Source organism: Equus caballus, chromosome 10 (assembly GCF_041296265.1).
Source record: "Equus caballus isolate H_3958 breed thoroughbred chromosome 10, TB-T2T, whole genome shotgun sequence".
NCBI lineage: Eukaryota > Metazoa > Chordata > Mammalia > Perissodactyla > Equidae > Equus > Equus caballus.
Genome location: NC_091693.1, coordinates 66,461,388 through 66,475,158, shown reverse-complemented (window position 1 = coordinate 66,475,158; position 13,771 = coordinate 66,461,388). Strand labels below are relative to the sequence as shown.

General features: G+C 40.3%; 1 protein-coding gene across 5 annotated transcripts in view; it reads right to left on the bottom strand.

Annotated features, from left to right (window-relative positions):
* Positions 1-13,771, bottom strand: part of LOC102147786 (uncharacterized) — a 165,451-nt gene that overhangs the window by 64,551 nt on the left and 87,129 nt on the right. For all 5 annotated transcript variants that reach the window (XM_023650884.2, XM_023650885.2, XM_070225345.1 and 2 more), the window contains 4 exons: positions 7,117-7,274; positions 5,849-5,960; positions 4,385-4,434; positions 3,817-3,993 (listed from right to left, as the gene is read on the bottom strand). In XM_023650884.2, coding sequence (XP_023506652.2) covers positions 3,817-3,993; positions 4,385-4,434; positions 5,849-5,960; positions 7,117-7,274 — 497 coding nt within the window. The remainder of the gene's footprint in view (positions 1-3,816; positions 3,994-4,384; positions 4,435-5,848; positions 5,961-7,116; positions 7,275-13,771) is intronic.

Below are 13,771 nucleotides of genomic sequence, written 5' to 3'. Positions count from 1 at the left end.
CTTACCCATCGCTCTATGCATCCTGCTTCTTGCAGCTCACCCTCACATACTCTGGATAGGAGTCACTCAGAAGTCCACCTGCTGTCTCACATCTCTGTGCCTTTGAACATGCATGTCTCCCAGCTTGAACTAAATTTCTTTTCCTTGTCCGCTGAAACACTAGTCATCCTTCAAGACCCAGGCTAAGTGTCCCCTCTTCCCTGAAGCCTGCCTTGCTCCCTATCCCCACCTCCCCAATTCTTCAGACAATACTGAACATTTCCTGGTGGGTGCTTTCACTATATTTTTATTTTATCCTTTATGACAATGTACTGTAGTTACCTATTTCCCTTTGCCTGAAGGGCAAGGGCCATGTCTAATCCATTGCTGTACAGAACTTGGCATCAAGGCTTTCACGTGCTCTTGTTCAGGTTGTACCCTGAGGCAACCAGCAGTGGCCGAGATCCAGCCTATACTTTACTTGCCAAGCTCTGCATCCTGGCATGGAGCTACACTTGCCCAGAGGAAGGGGTACCTTTTTCTAATCCGCATAAAGCAGCAGTATGGGATAGCCGTGGCTCTGCCTGTCACAAAGGAAGGGTTCAATTAATGTTAGTGTCCTCTTTCTCTGTCCCTTCTTTGCTCCTCCATCAGCCTTGTTCTTGTTCTTGGGAGTACGGCCAGTGTCATGCTAGTTTCCAGACTCCAGTCTCCTCTGGAGCCATGAAGGGCCTGAGGACTCAAGGGGTGTCCTTGAGAGGAGAGCTCCCCTTGGCTCCTCTTCTATAGAGACTCTGGGTGAGGGGCAAGGGTCTCTGCTAAAACGAAACAGTACATTACAGTCTTTTTTTTGTTTTTTAGATTTTATTTTTTTCCTTTTTCTCCCCAATGTCCCCCAGTACATAGTTGTATATTCTTCGTTGTGGGTCCTTCTAGTTGTGGTATGTGGGACGCTGCCTCAGTGTGGTTTGAAGAGCAGTTCCATGTCCGTGCCCAGGATTCGAACCAACGAAACACTGGGCTGCCTGCAGCGGAGCACGTGAACTTAACCACTCGGCCACAGGGCCAGCCCCACATTACAGTCTTTTAAGGACTAAGCTACATCTTAGAATTTTAGACCTACAGAATTTATGGGGCTCTTCTAGTCAAGGGAAGGAAAACACAAGTAAGGAGTCCCTTTCCTAAACCTTGGCAGACATTGCCAATCAATGACAACAGTCTCATAAGCTTGGGATTTCTCAGAATCCTCAGCAGGTGCTAACACACTGTTGAACTGACATTTAAAATAAAACTTATTTCTTATCCTCGATCTAACCCAACTCCTTATTTTATAAATAAGGTGAGCACCTCTGTCCTCCATGATCCTCATTCCTCAACTCTGTCCCTTCAGCTCTAGCTGACCTCGGTCTGGGATGATTTCATTTATCACGAACACTCTTAAATGGCTCCTTTGCAGGAAGTCTTTCCTCAGCAGTCCCATTCCTTGGAATCAAGCTCTAGACACCTTAGCACTAAGAATCTTTGCGTGTTTAACTTCAGAGAGCTGCTTCAATTTCCTCACTCATCAGATGCAGAGTTGAAGTCCAGAGATTGAAGAAAAGTGATTTGCCAGAGACCTCAAAACAACTTATGATTGAGCTGGGTAAAGTCCAAATATTCTAGCTCCCAGGCCGTGGTTCTCTTCACTACACCTTCTTGTGGCTGAGGTTCAAGTTTTTCTAAAACTTAGTATATGGAATCATAGACTTTGGAGTTAGGAAGAATATTACACAGTACCTTTTCCAAACTTCCACGGAAGAGAGAAGTTGCTTTCCCTATGTTGCATTTTGTGTGTGTATTAAAAGGGACATGTTAAAATCCAGAGAGTTTAGGAAGTAGGAGACAGGTATAGTGGGGAACCACTGTGTCTGTATCAGGACCTGCTCACACACTGCCGGACTATATGACTTGGGCTCTGGGTGGGCATTCACTTTGCTCATACTTCCCTGGCCCAAAGTCCTACCTTGAAATTATCACACATTAACTGACCAGATGAGTTAGGTCTCTAGGCTCTCCCCGCTTAAATGACTCTTTCCTTAATTTTTAGGAAACACACAGTCATCCACAAGAAACAATAAAGGAATAGAGCAAGACCTACAAGTTAGAGAGATTTTTTTTTCCACTATCCTTCCTGACCTCCATATTTGGTTGCTGCAAATAAAACAGATCAGAACCAAAAATAGACTTCCTGAATACATTTTATCCTAAACACAAATGTAGTGAATGTGTGGTCAGACTTCTGGAAAATATTTTTAAAATTTGATCCCAAATATAGTTTGGGCTTATAAATGGTTGACTTGGCTAGTAGGTGGATGAGAAAATGGAACTAAGAAGTCTTAGAGGACTATCCTGTGATGTTTCATACAGGGGAAAGATGCATTTCAGCCTCACTGGGCAACAGATGCCCAGTAAAACCCTTTAGCAAACTGTCAGCCTCCTGAGGCATCCTTGCCTATTCTCTCTAACGCAATCTCCCACTAGGTAAATCCTGAAGTCTACCCAAGTGAATGCACTGGCTGAGCTCAAGAGACAAAACAATGGTACCCACAAACTGGGCACCTTATCACTATCAAGGTAGGACTGGCCACTATTTTGATAGCCAGCTATCAGTCAGTCAAGGGCTTAAGGATCCAACTTCTTTCATTCTCTAGCCCGTTCTATCATCCCCATTTTCTTGGTGAACTCCAATTTACCTGTAATTAACAAAGGGCAATTAGCCCTTTGAATTTCTCACTGATGCCCTGAGCTAGAGTTAAACACTTCCTCTTTTGTGTCCTCACAGGACTTTTCATATAACTCGAACATGTTATTTTTGAGATCTTTGAAGTTGCTTGTTTGCTTACAGTGCTTTCCCCAACTAGACTGAATATATTGCCAGAGTCAACGACTTATGCGCCTTTATAACTCCAGCACCTAGCAAGGTGCCTGGTACTAAGTAAGCCCTGAATAAATAATGGTTGAATAATGAATGAGTGAATGAATGGGTGAAAGAGTAGTCTGATACAAATGGTCCTCAATTCCCTTTTATCCATCCATGATCATATTTATTAAGTATTACTGTTACTTTGCACTAAGCTCCGTGCTGTAAGGGAAAGGTTAAGGAGGGGGGTAACTCACCCTACAGGATGTTTTTGCTCCCCCCTGGAGACTGCATAACTGTATAACTAACACCCCTTTCTATTTTAAAGGAAACATGGTCACTGACCACACAGGTGCACTAACTCCTCTATCCAGGTGAGTGAACTCTAGGTAGGCTGACTTAAGAACATTTGGAAAACTGGATAAAGCATGATAAGGAAGTCTGGAAGCAGCTCTACTCTTTTCACTTAATATCTCTCTACATAGATATTTTTTCTCTATCAGAGAAATGCAGAAGGACTCTAATTTATCCAATGCATTGGTGCATTATTTTTTCTAAATATTTCTTCTATTCCATTGAGTAAAATATTTGAAGCCAGAACAGCTCAAGATCAAGTTTACTTATTTGTCTCCTGATTTTAGATGCCGGCTTATGTAAAAAGGTGTGACTGACGAAAATCTCTGGGCTTTCCAGGGGAAAACAAAACGGCATGGATTGAAAAAGCAGTCAAAGAGCCCCTAAACAAAGAATTCCTTCTGGGTTCAAATACAAAGATATGCTTATTCTTGGAGTGTTAACTTTCTTTTGCCCTTCTGGACCAGAAGATCAAGGTCAAATGCAGTAAAGGGAGCAAGATTTCTACACAAAATTTAACCTGCCCTCCAGTAGGAGGGGAGGATGAGGAGGAGCAGTGACCAGCTCTAAAGGAAATCACGCACCTGGGGTCAGCCTTGAGGCCTTCCTTGGAGTCCCTCAGTCCCTTCTTTTCTTGTGGTTTTCCCACCATGAAGAAGGTATCCCTGACAGTAGGGAAGTCTTCCAGCAGGGCTCTCAGGCTATTGCAATATGCCATGATCTGACCCCGAAGGGCGTAGTGAGACATGTGGCGGTTGAATCTGCAAAGTCAGAAGAAGACAGTGTCTGGAAGGTGAATCCAAGTTGTTCCCTCTCTCACGCAAGTTCCAGGATCTACTCCCCTGGAGACTTTTCGCAGAGAAAATTTTCGCAGAGAAATTTCTTCTGCCCAGAAGAAATTTCCATCTTAGTCAGGTTACTATGACCTGAAGGCAGAGGTGTGGACCTCTTCAAAACGCCTCCTGTCCTTCACTTCTGATGCTCCTTCCTCTGTGTGTCAGAGGACAGTTTAACTTGGTTTTATTCAATAGGACTCTGGCTTATTTAAACACAAAGCACCTATTCATTGTCTGGCTTTCTACATAATACTGCTATTTATTGAATTCAGAGTCAGAGAAATCATCATGTGTAGTTCACATATACTATACTTACTTCTGACAAAATTCAACTATAACGTCTCTCTTGACTTTCGCAATTTCATCCTGTGATAAAAGAGAATGACAGTTTTTCTATTAGACGGTTGGCTCCAGGAACTCCCCATGCTAATATGGGTGTACAAGCTTATAGCAAACTTAGAGCAAGAAAAGGCCACACAATTGAGATATTCTTTCTGAAGGTCAGCTTGCCGATCCTCACTCCTCTATGGGCCTCTCCTGCTCCTGCACATCTTTCTGAGTTAACCAAGAATGCAAGGCCCTGACCACTCTTTACCTGGGCCATTTCTTGGGATTATGTTTGCAGAGAGCAATTTTGAGGGATGAGGTAATGTCTCCCTCCAGGAAAAAGAGCAAGATGGCTATAAAAGAGGTGGATTCCCCAAACTCAATGTTACTCAACTGTGACACAAACTTGCATGCATTTAGGCTCTTCCATGTTGCCCGCTTGGGATTTGGAAGGCAAAGGAAGCTGACACAGACAGGAAGCTCATGTTGCCTGCTCTGCTGTGAGCAATGAAGTTCTTTGTCTCTGACCTAGGAATCTTGTGACTTCTGCCAGCATCCTCAGAACAGTAACAGGCTAACTTACTAGCTGGTAGGTAGGCTAAAATCCCAGACCTTGACAAAATTGACAATTATATTCCCTGAGCCCTTTCTAATCTGACAGGCATTGTACAATCCTGAAGCGCAGTTAATGAGCTACTACAGTTTTCATTTGGTCAATATTTTTTGAATATTCTAGTAAAAAGAAGTAATTTACTATCTCAATTACTTATTAAAAGGGGTCCTTTGCCTCCGTCGTTGCTCAGTAGTAATCTAGAAGTTCTAGCCTCCATCATATCCCATTTGTAAGACTGGATTAGGTAAATTGACCTCTTTCCTTTACAGGCACAGGTAGGGACAAAGCCTAGAGATTGCAAACCTTGTAATTTCTCTCCCAAATTACCATATATTAGCCTAATGAGTTCCGTATCAAAGAATCGTTGAATAACGAAATGATATGCACAATGGATTAAAGGTTTGACTTTTATAATATTTTTTAACAGATTAGGCTAATATAAAACCCTTAAATAGAAACATGGCAGTAGCATCTGAAAAACCAAGATAAGAGGTGAATTAGATGGCAAAAGACTTTACATACCTTGTCTAAACCCCTTAAGGACCTGTGGGTCACTCGGGAGTGGCCAAATGTTCTAGAGCAGGTGCTAAAAATAGTTCCATTTAGAAAGTGACAAAACAAAATGTGGCCTTGAAAAAAATGCAAGTCTTAAAAACTAGACTGCAATCAGCTTGAATTGCTTCCTTTCTATTTCTTATTGAACACTCTTTCTCAGTTCTTTACATTTCCAGTGGTCCTACCCAAATAGGCCGAAAGCAACAGATTCCAAGTTAAGAATTTTTATTTGCTCAAATGTGAGAGATGAGGAGAGCTTTAGGGAGACCTTCTCACTACACTCACCAGGCTCTTCATTCTGTCAGCCATAGTTTGCTTCCTGAGGAGGAAGGCGTTCAGCATCATGTCCCGCAGCCCCACCTTTTCTAATTGAATAGACACGAAAGCCTCTGGAGCCCTGACAAGTGAATAGAGACATCTGAGCCCAACATGGGAGGTAAGTGGACATATAACAAAAAGACAACTAGAGAGCCCTCTGGAGGACAGGAACACCTGGGGCCGTGTACTGGGCGTTGCAGCAGGAGAGCAGGTGGCCCTGTCTCTGTGATTCGTACCTACTTCAAGTGTTTTCCACAAGTGTTTTCTACTTATATTCACTGGGGATGCTGATGTGTCACCATCCTCCTTGGGGATCCCCACGTGCCTGAAGCTTGCATCAGCAGTGCCTCTGAGTCCCAAACTTCATAGCCTGGCCCAGTGTTTGTACTACCCAGGTTCCTTTGTGCCCTCCTGGCCTGAACTGTAGGGGTACCTGGAGTGAAGTGGCCTCCCAAGGGTCCTCTTGACTGGACACATGGGTCTTAAATCTTCCATCCACACGTTGGGAATGTGTATTTAGGGCACTTGAACTCTGACCCTGTGTCAGACTAATGGCATCTTGAATAGCAGAGTAGCTTTACCTATTATTTTTTTTATTTTAAATTTGCCGGAATTAAAGTAGAGGGTCATTGGTATGCCCCAATAAAATACTCAGAGTATTTACAATTATTACAGAATACAAACATCTCTCTTTCTTTGTCATGGTGAGAAGAAATCAAGACATTATAGGGCAACCCTGATACAGGGCATGATGTGGGACATGTCTCTGTTGAGGCCGTGCCTCTCTGACAAAGCACCATCCTATTATTCTAAGCAATGGTAGAATCCTTATTAGAATAGTGAGGGTAGTTCTGTGCTTTTCTGTTTAGGATAAACATGGAAAATTTGGAGAGGCCCATATTCTTCTTCCTTGTGTTCTACCCTCTTTGGAATTTGAAAAATATAGAGAGAGGGAAGGAGAAAGGAAGGAAGGGAAAAGAAAGAGAAAGGAAGAGAGGTGAGAAGAGAAAAGAGGTTGAAATTAGGAACTGTTGACTCTCTACCATACAGTGGAGTGCACTGGAAGCAGCTGAGTCTTCTCAGTGTTCATACAATGTCTTCATACAAGGTCTTCAAATTTAAACACATGCTGGTCACTCTGGGAGTTTAGTATCCTTCAGTCCCATAAAACAATGTTATTCACTGACTTAAAAGAAGACACTTTTGTTATTTTAAATAACCCCCAGGTGCCATACCTTTTGATAGCCTGGAATCTTTCTGAAGGATGAGTAAGGGTATCTGGAACTTTTGGAGTTGGGGCTCCCAGGAAGCTCTCTATGCCATTCACAATTCTAGAATTTCTTCTTCTGGTTGGACCCATTCCACCATGATTTCTCAGATCTGAACTTATTTCCTAAAATATTTCAAACCAAAGTGAATTCAATGTGTTGGATTTGTAAGTCCCATGGTTTTTACAGCCTATGAAATTATCTCACAGCCAGAACCTACCCCAAACACATGTAAATGACTAGGTACATGGGCTGGGGTTGGGGGTGGGGGAGGTAGAGAAGAGAAGAGGAGGAAAGGGGACGAGAGGAAAGACCAAAGGAGAGAAGGAAAGAGAGATATTTTGTACAAGGAAGGGGTCAAGCGCTAAGTATAACCATTTCCAGAGTAGAGTGCAGTTGTCTAAAGTGCTCTGAAACAAATTCTATATTATACAGTGTGGCTAGTGGGAGGGCTGTGTATAGAGTGGCCTCTCAAGAAATACTGCTGATGGACTTCTTGGCTGCAAGATCTGAAAAATTGTCTCAGGATGCCCATTCTGGTAGAGCATAAGCAGATGGAGATGAGCTATATGTGCTGTCATACACAATGTAATGATGAAGGAGGGACAGGAAGAGGGAAGGTAGGAGAGAGGAGAAAGAGAGATGGGGAGGAAAAAAAGGGAAATCCATATCTTCCAGTATTCCTGTTGGTTATGGAGTGATAGGCATGACGCATAGAATTCTTTTACATTTTCCTAAAATGCTAACTAAAAGAAAAATATTAGGCTTCAAAGGAAATACCATTCTTCTTCAAAGAAAGAAATAAGGAGTTATCCATATTTGAATTACTGAAGAAGAATGAGGCAAAAGAAAAAATCGTAGGTAAAAAGTTTAAAGTTTCCATCTTGGTTGTTTCTGACACCCTTGGGCTATCCCAGTCTCCTGGAAATCATAGATTATATCAGTTCAGAAGACTCAAGAGGTCTTAGAAAGGATGTGAGTGAGCTGAGAGGGAGGAAAACACAAGCTCTGCAATCAGACCCTGGGGCTGACACTCAGCTGGTGATCCTGGCTCTGTTTCTCAACCTTTGAGAACCTGTTTCCTCACCTAGAAAAACGGATGATGTCCCCATCTAATGGGGCTGTTGAGAGCATTCCATGAGCCCGTGTATCTCCAGCAGTAGCTCACTGCCTTGCCTGGATCAGAGAAGCTGCTGAATTGAACCATTAACTCCCTGACTCCCTTACCTGCGCTCGAGATCCCAGCCATGCCCATCTTTCGTTTCTATCCTCAGTTGCTTCTTTTCCACCCCCTTCCTACAAATATATTCACATCTATTTTATTCTTAATTATTCTACCCTCTCAAGCTTCCTCCTCAATTCTGACCAAACTTGCTAAAGAGCTATTATGGACTAAATGTTTTTGTCTCCTCCTAAATTCTTACACTGAAGCTCTAAACCCCACTGTGATGGTGTCTGGAGATGGGGCCTTTGGGAGGTAATTAGGGTCAGATGAGGTCGTGAGGGTGGAGCCCTAATCTGATAGGGCTATTGCCCTTATAAGAAGAGGAAGAGACACCAGAGCTTTCTCTCTCTCTGTCTGCCATGTGAGGACACAGTAAGAATGTGGCCATCTGCAAGCAAGGAAGAGAGCTCTCACCAGAAACTGACCATGCTGGCACTTGATCTTGGACTTCTAGCTTCCAGAACTATGAGAAAATAAATTTATGTTGTTTAAGCCACCCAGTCTCTGGTATTTTATCATGGCAGTTTGAGCAGTAAATATGCACTGCTTCTATTCTTCTACCACCTTCTCATTCCTTAACTCTGGCAGTCTGGCTTTCACCCAACTCCATTAGAACTGCTCTCTCAGAGTCAGCAATGAACTTTTGTCAAATGGCCTCATTTTAATTCCTACTCTTCTGGTTCTTCCTTCTACATTTAACTCTGTCAACTTTCAACATCTTATTCTCTTTTCTTCTTTTAAAAAGAATTGCTTTATTGCAGTTTAATTGATAGTCAATAAACAGCACATATTTAAAGTGTACAACTAGGTAAGTTTTGGCATATGTATACAACTGTGAAACCATCACCACAATCAAAATAAAGACCATAGCCATCCCCCCAACTCTGCCCCCTTCCTCAAGCAACCACTGCTGTGCTTTCTGTAACTATAGATTATAATGCATTTCCTAGAATTTAATATAAATGGAGTCATGTAGTATTTATTGTTTTTTGTCTAGCTTCATCCATATTGTTGTATGTGTCAATATGTCATTTCTTTGTATTGCTGAGTAGTATTCCGTCATACAGATATACCACAATTTGTTTATCCATTCACCTGGAGATGGACATCTGGGTTCTTTGCAGTTCTTGGCTATTTTAAATAAAGCTGCTATAGACATTTGTGTACAAGTCTTTGTATGGACACGTGCTTTCTTTTCTCTTGGGTAAATAAATAAGTGCAGAATGGTTAGATCGTGTGGTAAGTGGATGTTTAACTTTTTAAGAAACTGCCACAGCTGTTTTCCAAGGTGATTCACCATTTTGCATTTCCATTGGCAGTGTATGAGAGTTCCAGATCTTCCACCTCCTTGCTAACACTCAGAATGGCCAGTCTTTTAAATTTTAGCCATTCTACTAGGTGTGTAGTAGTTTCTCACTGGAGTTTTAATTTGCATTTCCCTAATGACTAATGTTGTTGAACACCTTTTTATGTGCTTATCTGCCATCTGTACATTTTCTTTGGTGAGTCATTTCTTCTTGAAACACTTCCCTTTGTTGGCTTTGGTAGCAGTGCACAATTTTTTTCTGTCTGTCTCTTTCATTCCTCCCTTCTACCCCTCCTTTCCTCTTGCTCCCTTTTACCTTCTCCATCATTTATTCCTCCTTATTATGTCATCAGCTTTCTTCCTGTCCTACACTTGTAGCAGAGTAGATGCATGCACGTATATTCACTTATTCATGTATATCTGTGTGTGTGTGTGTATATACATATATATAATAATAATAAATATATATATATATTACCCTAATGCCTCCCTACTCCTCCCTGTGCTGCAGGTCTTTCTAAGCTGTTACTCCAATGCCTTCCACCACCCCCCACCCCCACCCTGGCCTCCTATCTAGTGAATTTCAATGTTTGCTTCCTGGATGGATCTCAGGAGTTAACTCATAAGCTTCTCAACCTCCATTTCAACCAGAACGACTCCACTTATACGTGTTTTATATATTTGTATTCTTCATAAGATTAAATTAATTGTATAAAGGGTTGTATATGTCAACTATGTACGAAAAGTTGGTAGTCAAGTTGGGCTCCTCATTCTTTTCTAGTCCCCATCTGCCCTTTCTCGCTCCTATGCTTGTGTATCTGAAGGGTCTTCCCTCTACTCAGAATGATCACATGGTCATCTTTGCTTGTCAAAAAGCTCATCCTTCAAGTTTTCCCAAATGCTACCTCTCTGTGCTGCCCTTCCTAGTTCCCTCTCTTTTGTGACCTCTCTTTTCAATGAATTCCTTCTTTAGCTTGTTGAACTTCTTTTATGCCTTGTAATTGAACCACCTGTAGGCCTGTCCCCCTTACACACACTGGCCTATAAGTTCCTCAGGAGCATGAATTGTATCTTAGTATTATCTAGTGAGCTTAACTTCATAGTTAGATACTGCATTAACAGTAGGTACTGAATTCAGATTTTTGAGGTTGAATTTTTAAAAATCAATATAATTCACTCTATCCCTACTTTCTACTTCAGTATTTGATTTCTATGAGAATTAGTATTTGACAGTAAAAGTGAGGATTGAGTATTCTTGCCATACTCATAAATTTGTACTCTCCTATTAATGTGAAGAGTAGAAATGATAAATAGAGGTAGATAAATGTGGTAAGTTTAAATGTGTTAAGGATAAATGTGCTGAGCTGTATAGAATCCTTAAGGCTTAAAGAATGTTTAAGTTGAAACGTTGATTTCCTAAAACCGTATTTAATTTTACACTTAAGTTATATTCACCAGTACATACACACAAGAGAGAACTATATAGTTTTAAGGAAAAAAAAAATGAAGGAAGATCTCTATAAACTGATTTGCAGTGATTTCCAGGATATACTGTTAAGTGAAAAAACAAAGCTCAAAAGAGTATATAGATAAAATCCAAAATGCCTTCATGATAAAATAATTCAACAAACTAGGAATAGAAGGGAAAGTCCTCAACCTGGTAAAAGGCATCTAAGGAAAACCCATAGTTAACATCATAGTTAATGGTGAAAGATTGAAAGCTTTACTCCTAAGATCAGGAATAAGACAATAACATCTACTCCCTCCATTTCTGACCTTGTACTGGAGGGTCTAGTTAGGGTAATTAGGCAAGAAAAAGAAATAAAAGGCATCCATATTTGAAAAGAAGTAAAATTATCTCTATTTACAGGTGAAGTCATATAAAATTTTTGTATGATTTTTTGTGTACATACAAAAATCCTAAAGAATACATACACATACACATAAATAACTATTAGAACTAATAAACAAATTTAGTAAAGTTGCAGGATACAAGACCAATATACAAAAGACAATTGTATTTCTACACATTAGTAATAAGCACTCTGAAAATGAAATTAAGAAAGCAATTCTGGGGCCGGCTCTGTGGCCGAGTGGTTAAGCTTGTGTGCTCTGCTGCGGCGGCCCAGGGTTCGGATCCTGGGTGTGGACATGGCACTGCTCGTCAGGCCACGTTGAGGCGGGGTCCCACATCCCACAACTAGAAGGACGTGCAACTAAGATATACAACTGTGTACAGGGGTGGTTTGGGGAGATAAAAGCAGAAAAAAAAAAAAAGATTGGCAACAGTTGTTAGCCCAGGTGCCAATCTTTAAAAAAATAAAAATAAATAAAAATAAAAAAAAGAAAGCAATTCTATTTACAATAATATCAAAAATAATAAAATACCTTGGAATTAATTAACAAGTATAGTACTTACATACTGAAAACTATAAAATACTGATGAAAGAAATTAAAAATGACCTAAATAAATGGAAAGACATCCCCTGTTCATGGATCAGAGTACTTAATATGGTTAAGGTGGCAATAGTACCCAAGCTGATCTACAGATTCAATGCAATCCCTATCAAAATCCCAACTGGCTTTTTTTTTCCTCAGAAATTGAGAAGCTGATCCTAAAATTCGTATGAAAATGCAAGGGACCCAAAAGAGCAAAAGCAATCTTGAAAGAGAACAAAGTTGGAGGACTCATACTTATTAATTTCAAGACTTACTACAACTCTGCAGTAATCAAAACACATCAATACTGGCATAAAAATAGGCATATAGATCAATGGAATAGAATTGAGAGTTCAGAAATACTCTTACATTTATGGTCAATTGATTTTTGACATGGATGCCAAATCAGGACAATTCAATGGGAAAACATGAGTCTTTTCAACAAATGATCCTGGAACAACAGGATAACCGCACACAAAAGAATGCGGTGGGACCCCTACCTCACACTACATGCAACAATTAACCACGAATGGACCACAGATGTAAATATAAGAGCTAAAACTACAAAAGTCTTAGGAGAAAACATAGGAGTAAATCTTCATGACTTTGGATTAGGCAACGGTTTCTTAAACATTATGCCAAAAGAACAAGTGACAAAAGAAAGAATAGGTAAATTGGACTCAACAAATTGAAAAACTTCTGTTTCAAAGGACACCATCAAGAAAGTTTCTCAGAATGGGAGGAAATATTTGCACATTATATACTTGATAAAGGACATGTATTCGCAATATATAAAGAACTCTTACAACTCAATAATAAAAAGGCAAAAAAAATCCAAGGGCAAAGGATTTGAATAGATATTTTTCTAATGAAGACATATGAATGGCCAATAAACACAGGAAAAGATGCTTAACGTCATCAGTAATTAGAGAAATGCAAATGAAAACCACAATGAGATACCATTTCCCCCTCGCTAGGATGGCTAAAATAAAAAGGAGAGACAGTAACAACTGTTGGCAAAAATGTAGAGAAATTGGAACCCTCCTACATTACTAGTGAGACTGTAAAACAGTGCAGACACTTTGGAAAACTGTTTGGCGATTCCTCAAATTGTAGTCACTGTATAACCTAGCAATTCCATTCCTAGGTACATACCTAAGAAAACTCAAAACACATGGCCTTACAAAAACCTGTACGTGAATGTTCATAACAGCATTATTCATAACAGCCAAAAAATAAAAACAACCCAATGTCTGTCAACAGATGAATGAATAAACAAAATGTTGTATATCCATATCATGGAATATTATTCATCAGTAAAAAAGAAATGAAGTACCCATACATGCTATGACATGCATGAAACTTGAAAACATGTTAAATGAAAAAATCCAGACATAAAAGGCCATATGTTGTATAATTCCCTTTCCTTGAAATGTCCAGAATAAGCAAATCCACAGTGACAGAAGGTAGATTACTGGTTGCTAGGGGCTGAGGGGAAGTGGGATGGGGAGTGACTGCTAATGGGCACAGGATTTCCTTGGAGAATTATGAAAATATTCTGGAATTAGATAGTGGTTATGGTTGCATGATCTTGTAAATTATACCTTTAAAGGGGTGAATTTTATGTTATGTGAATTATATCTCAATAACAA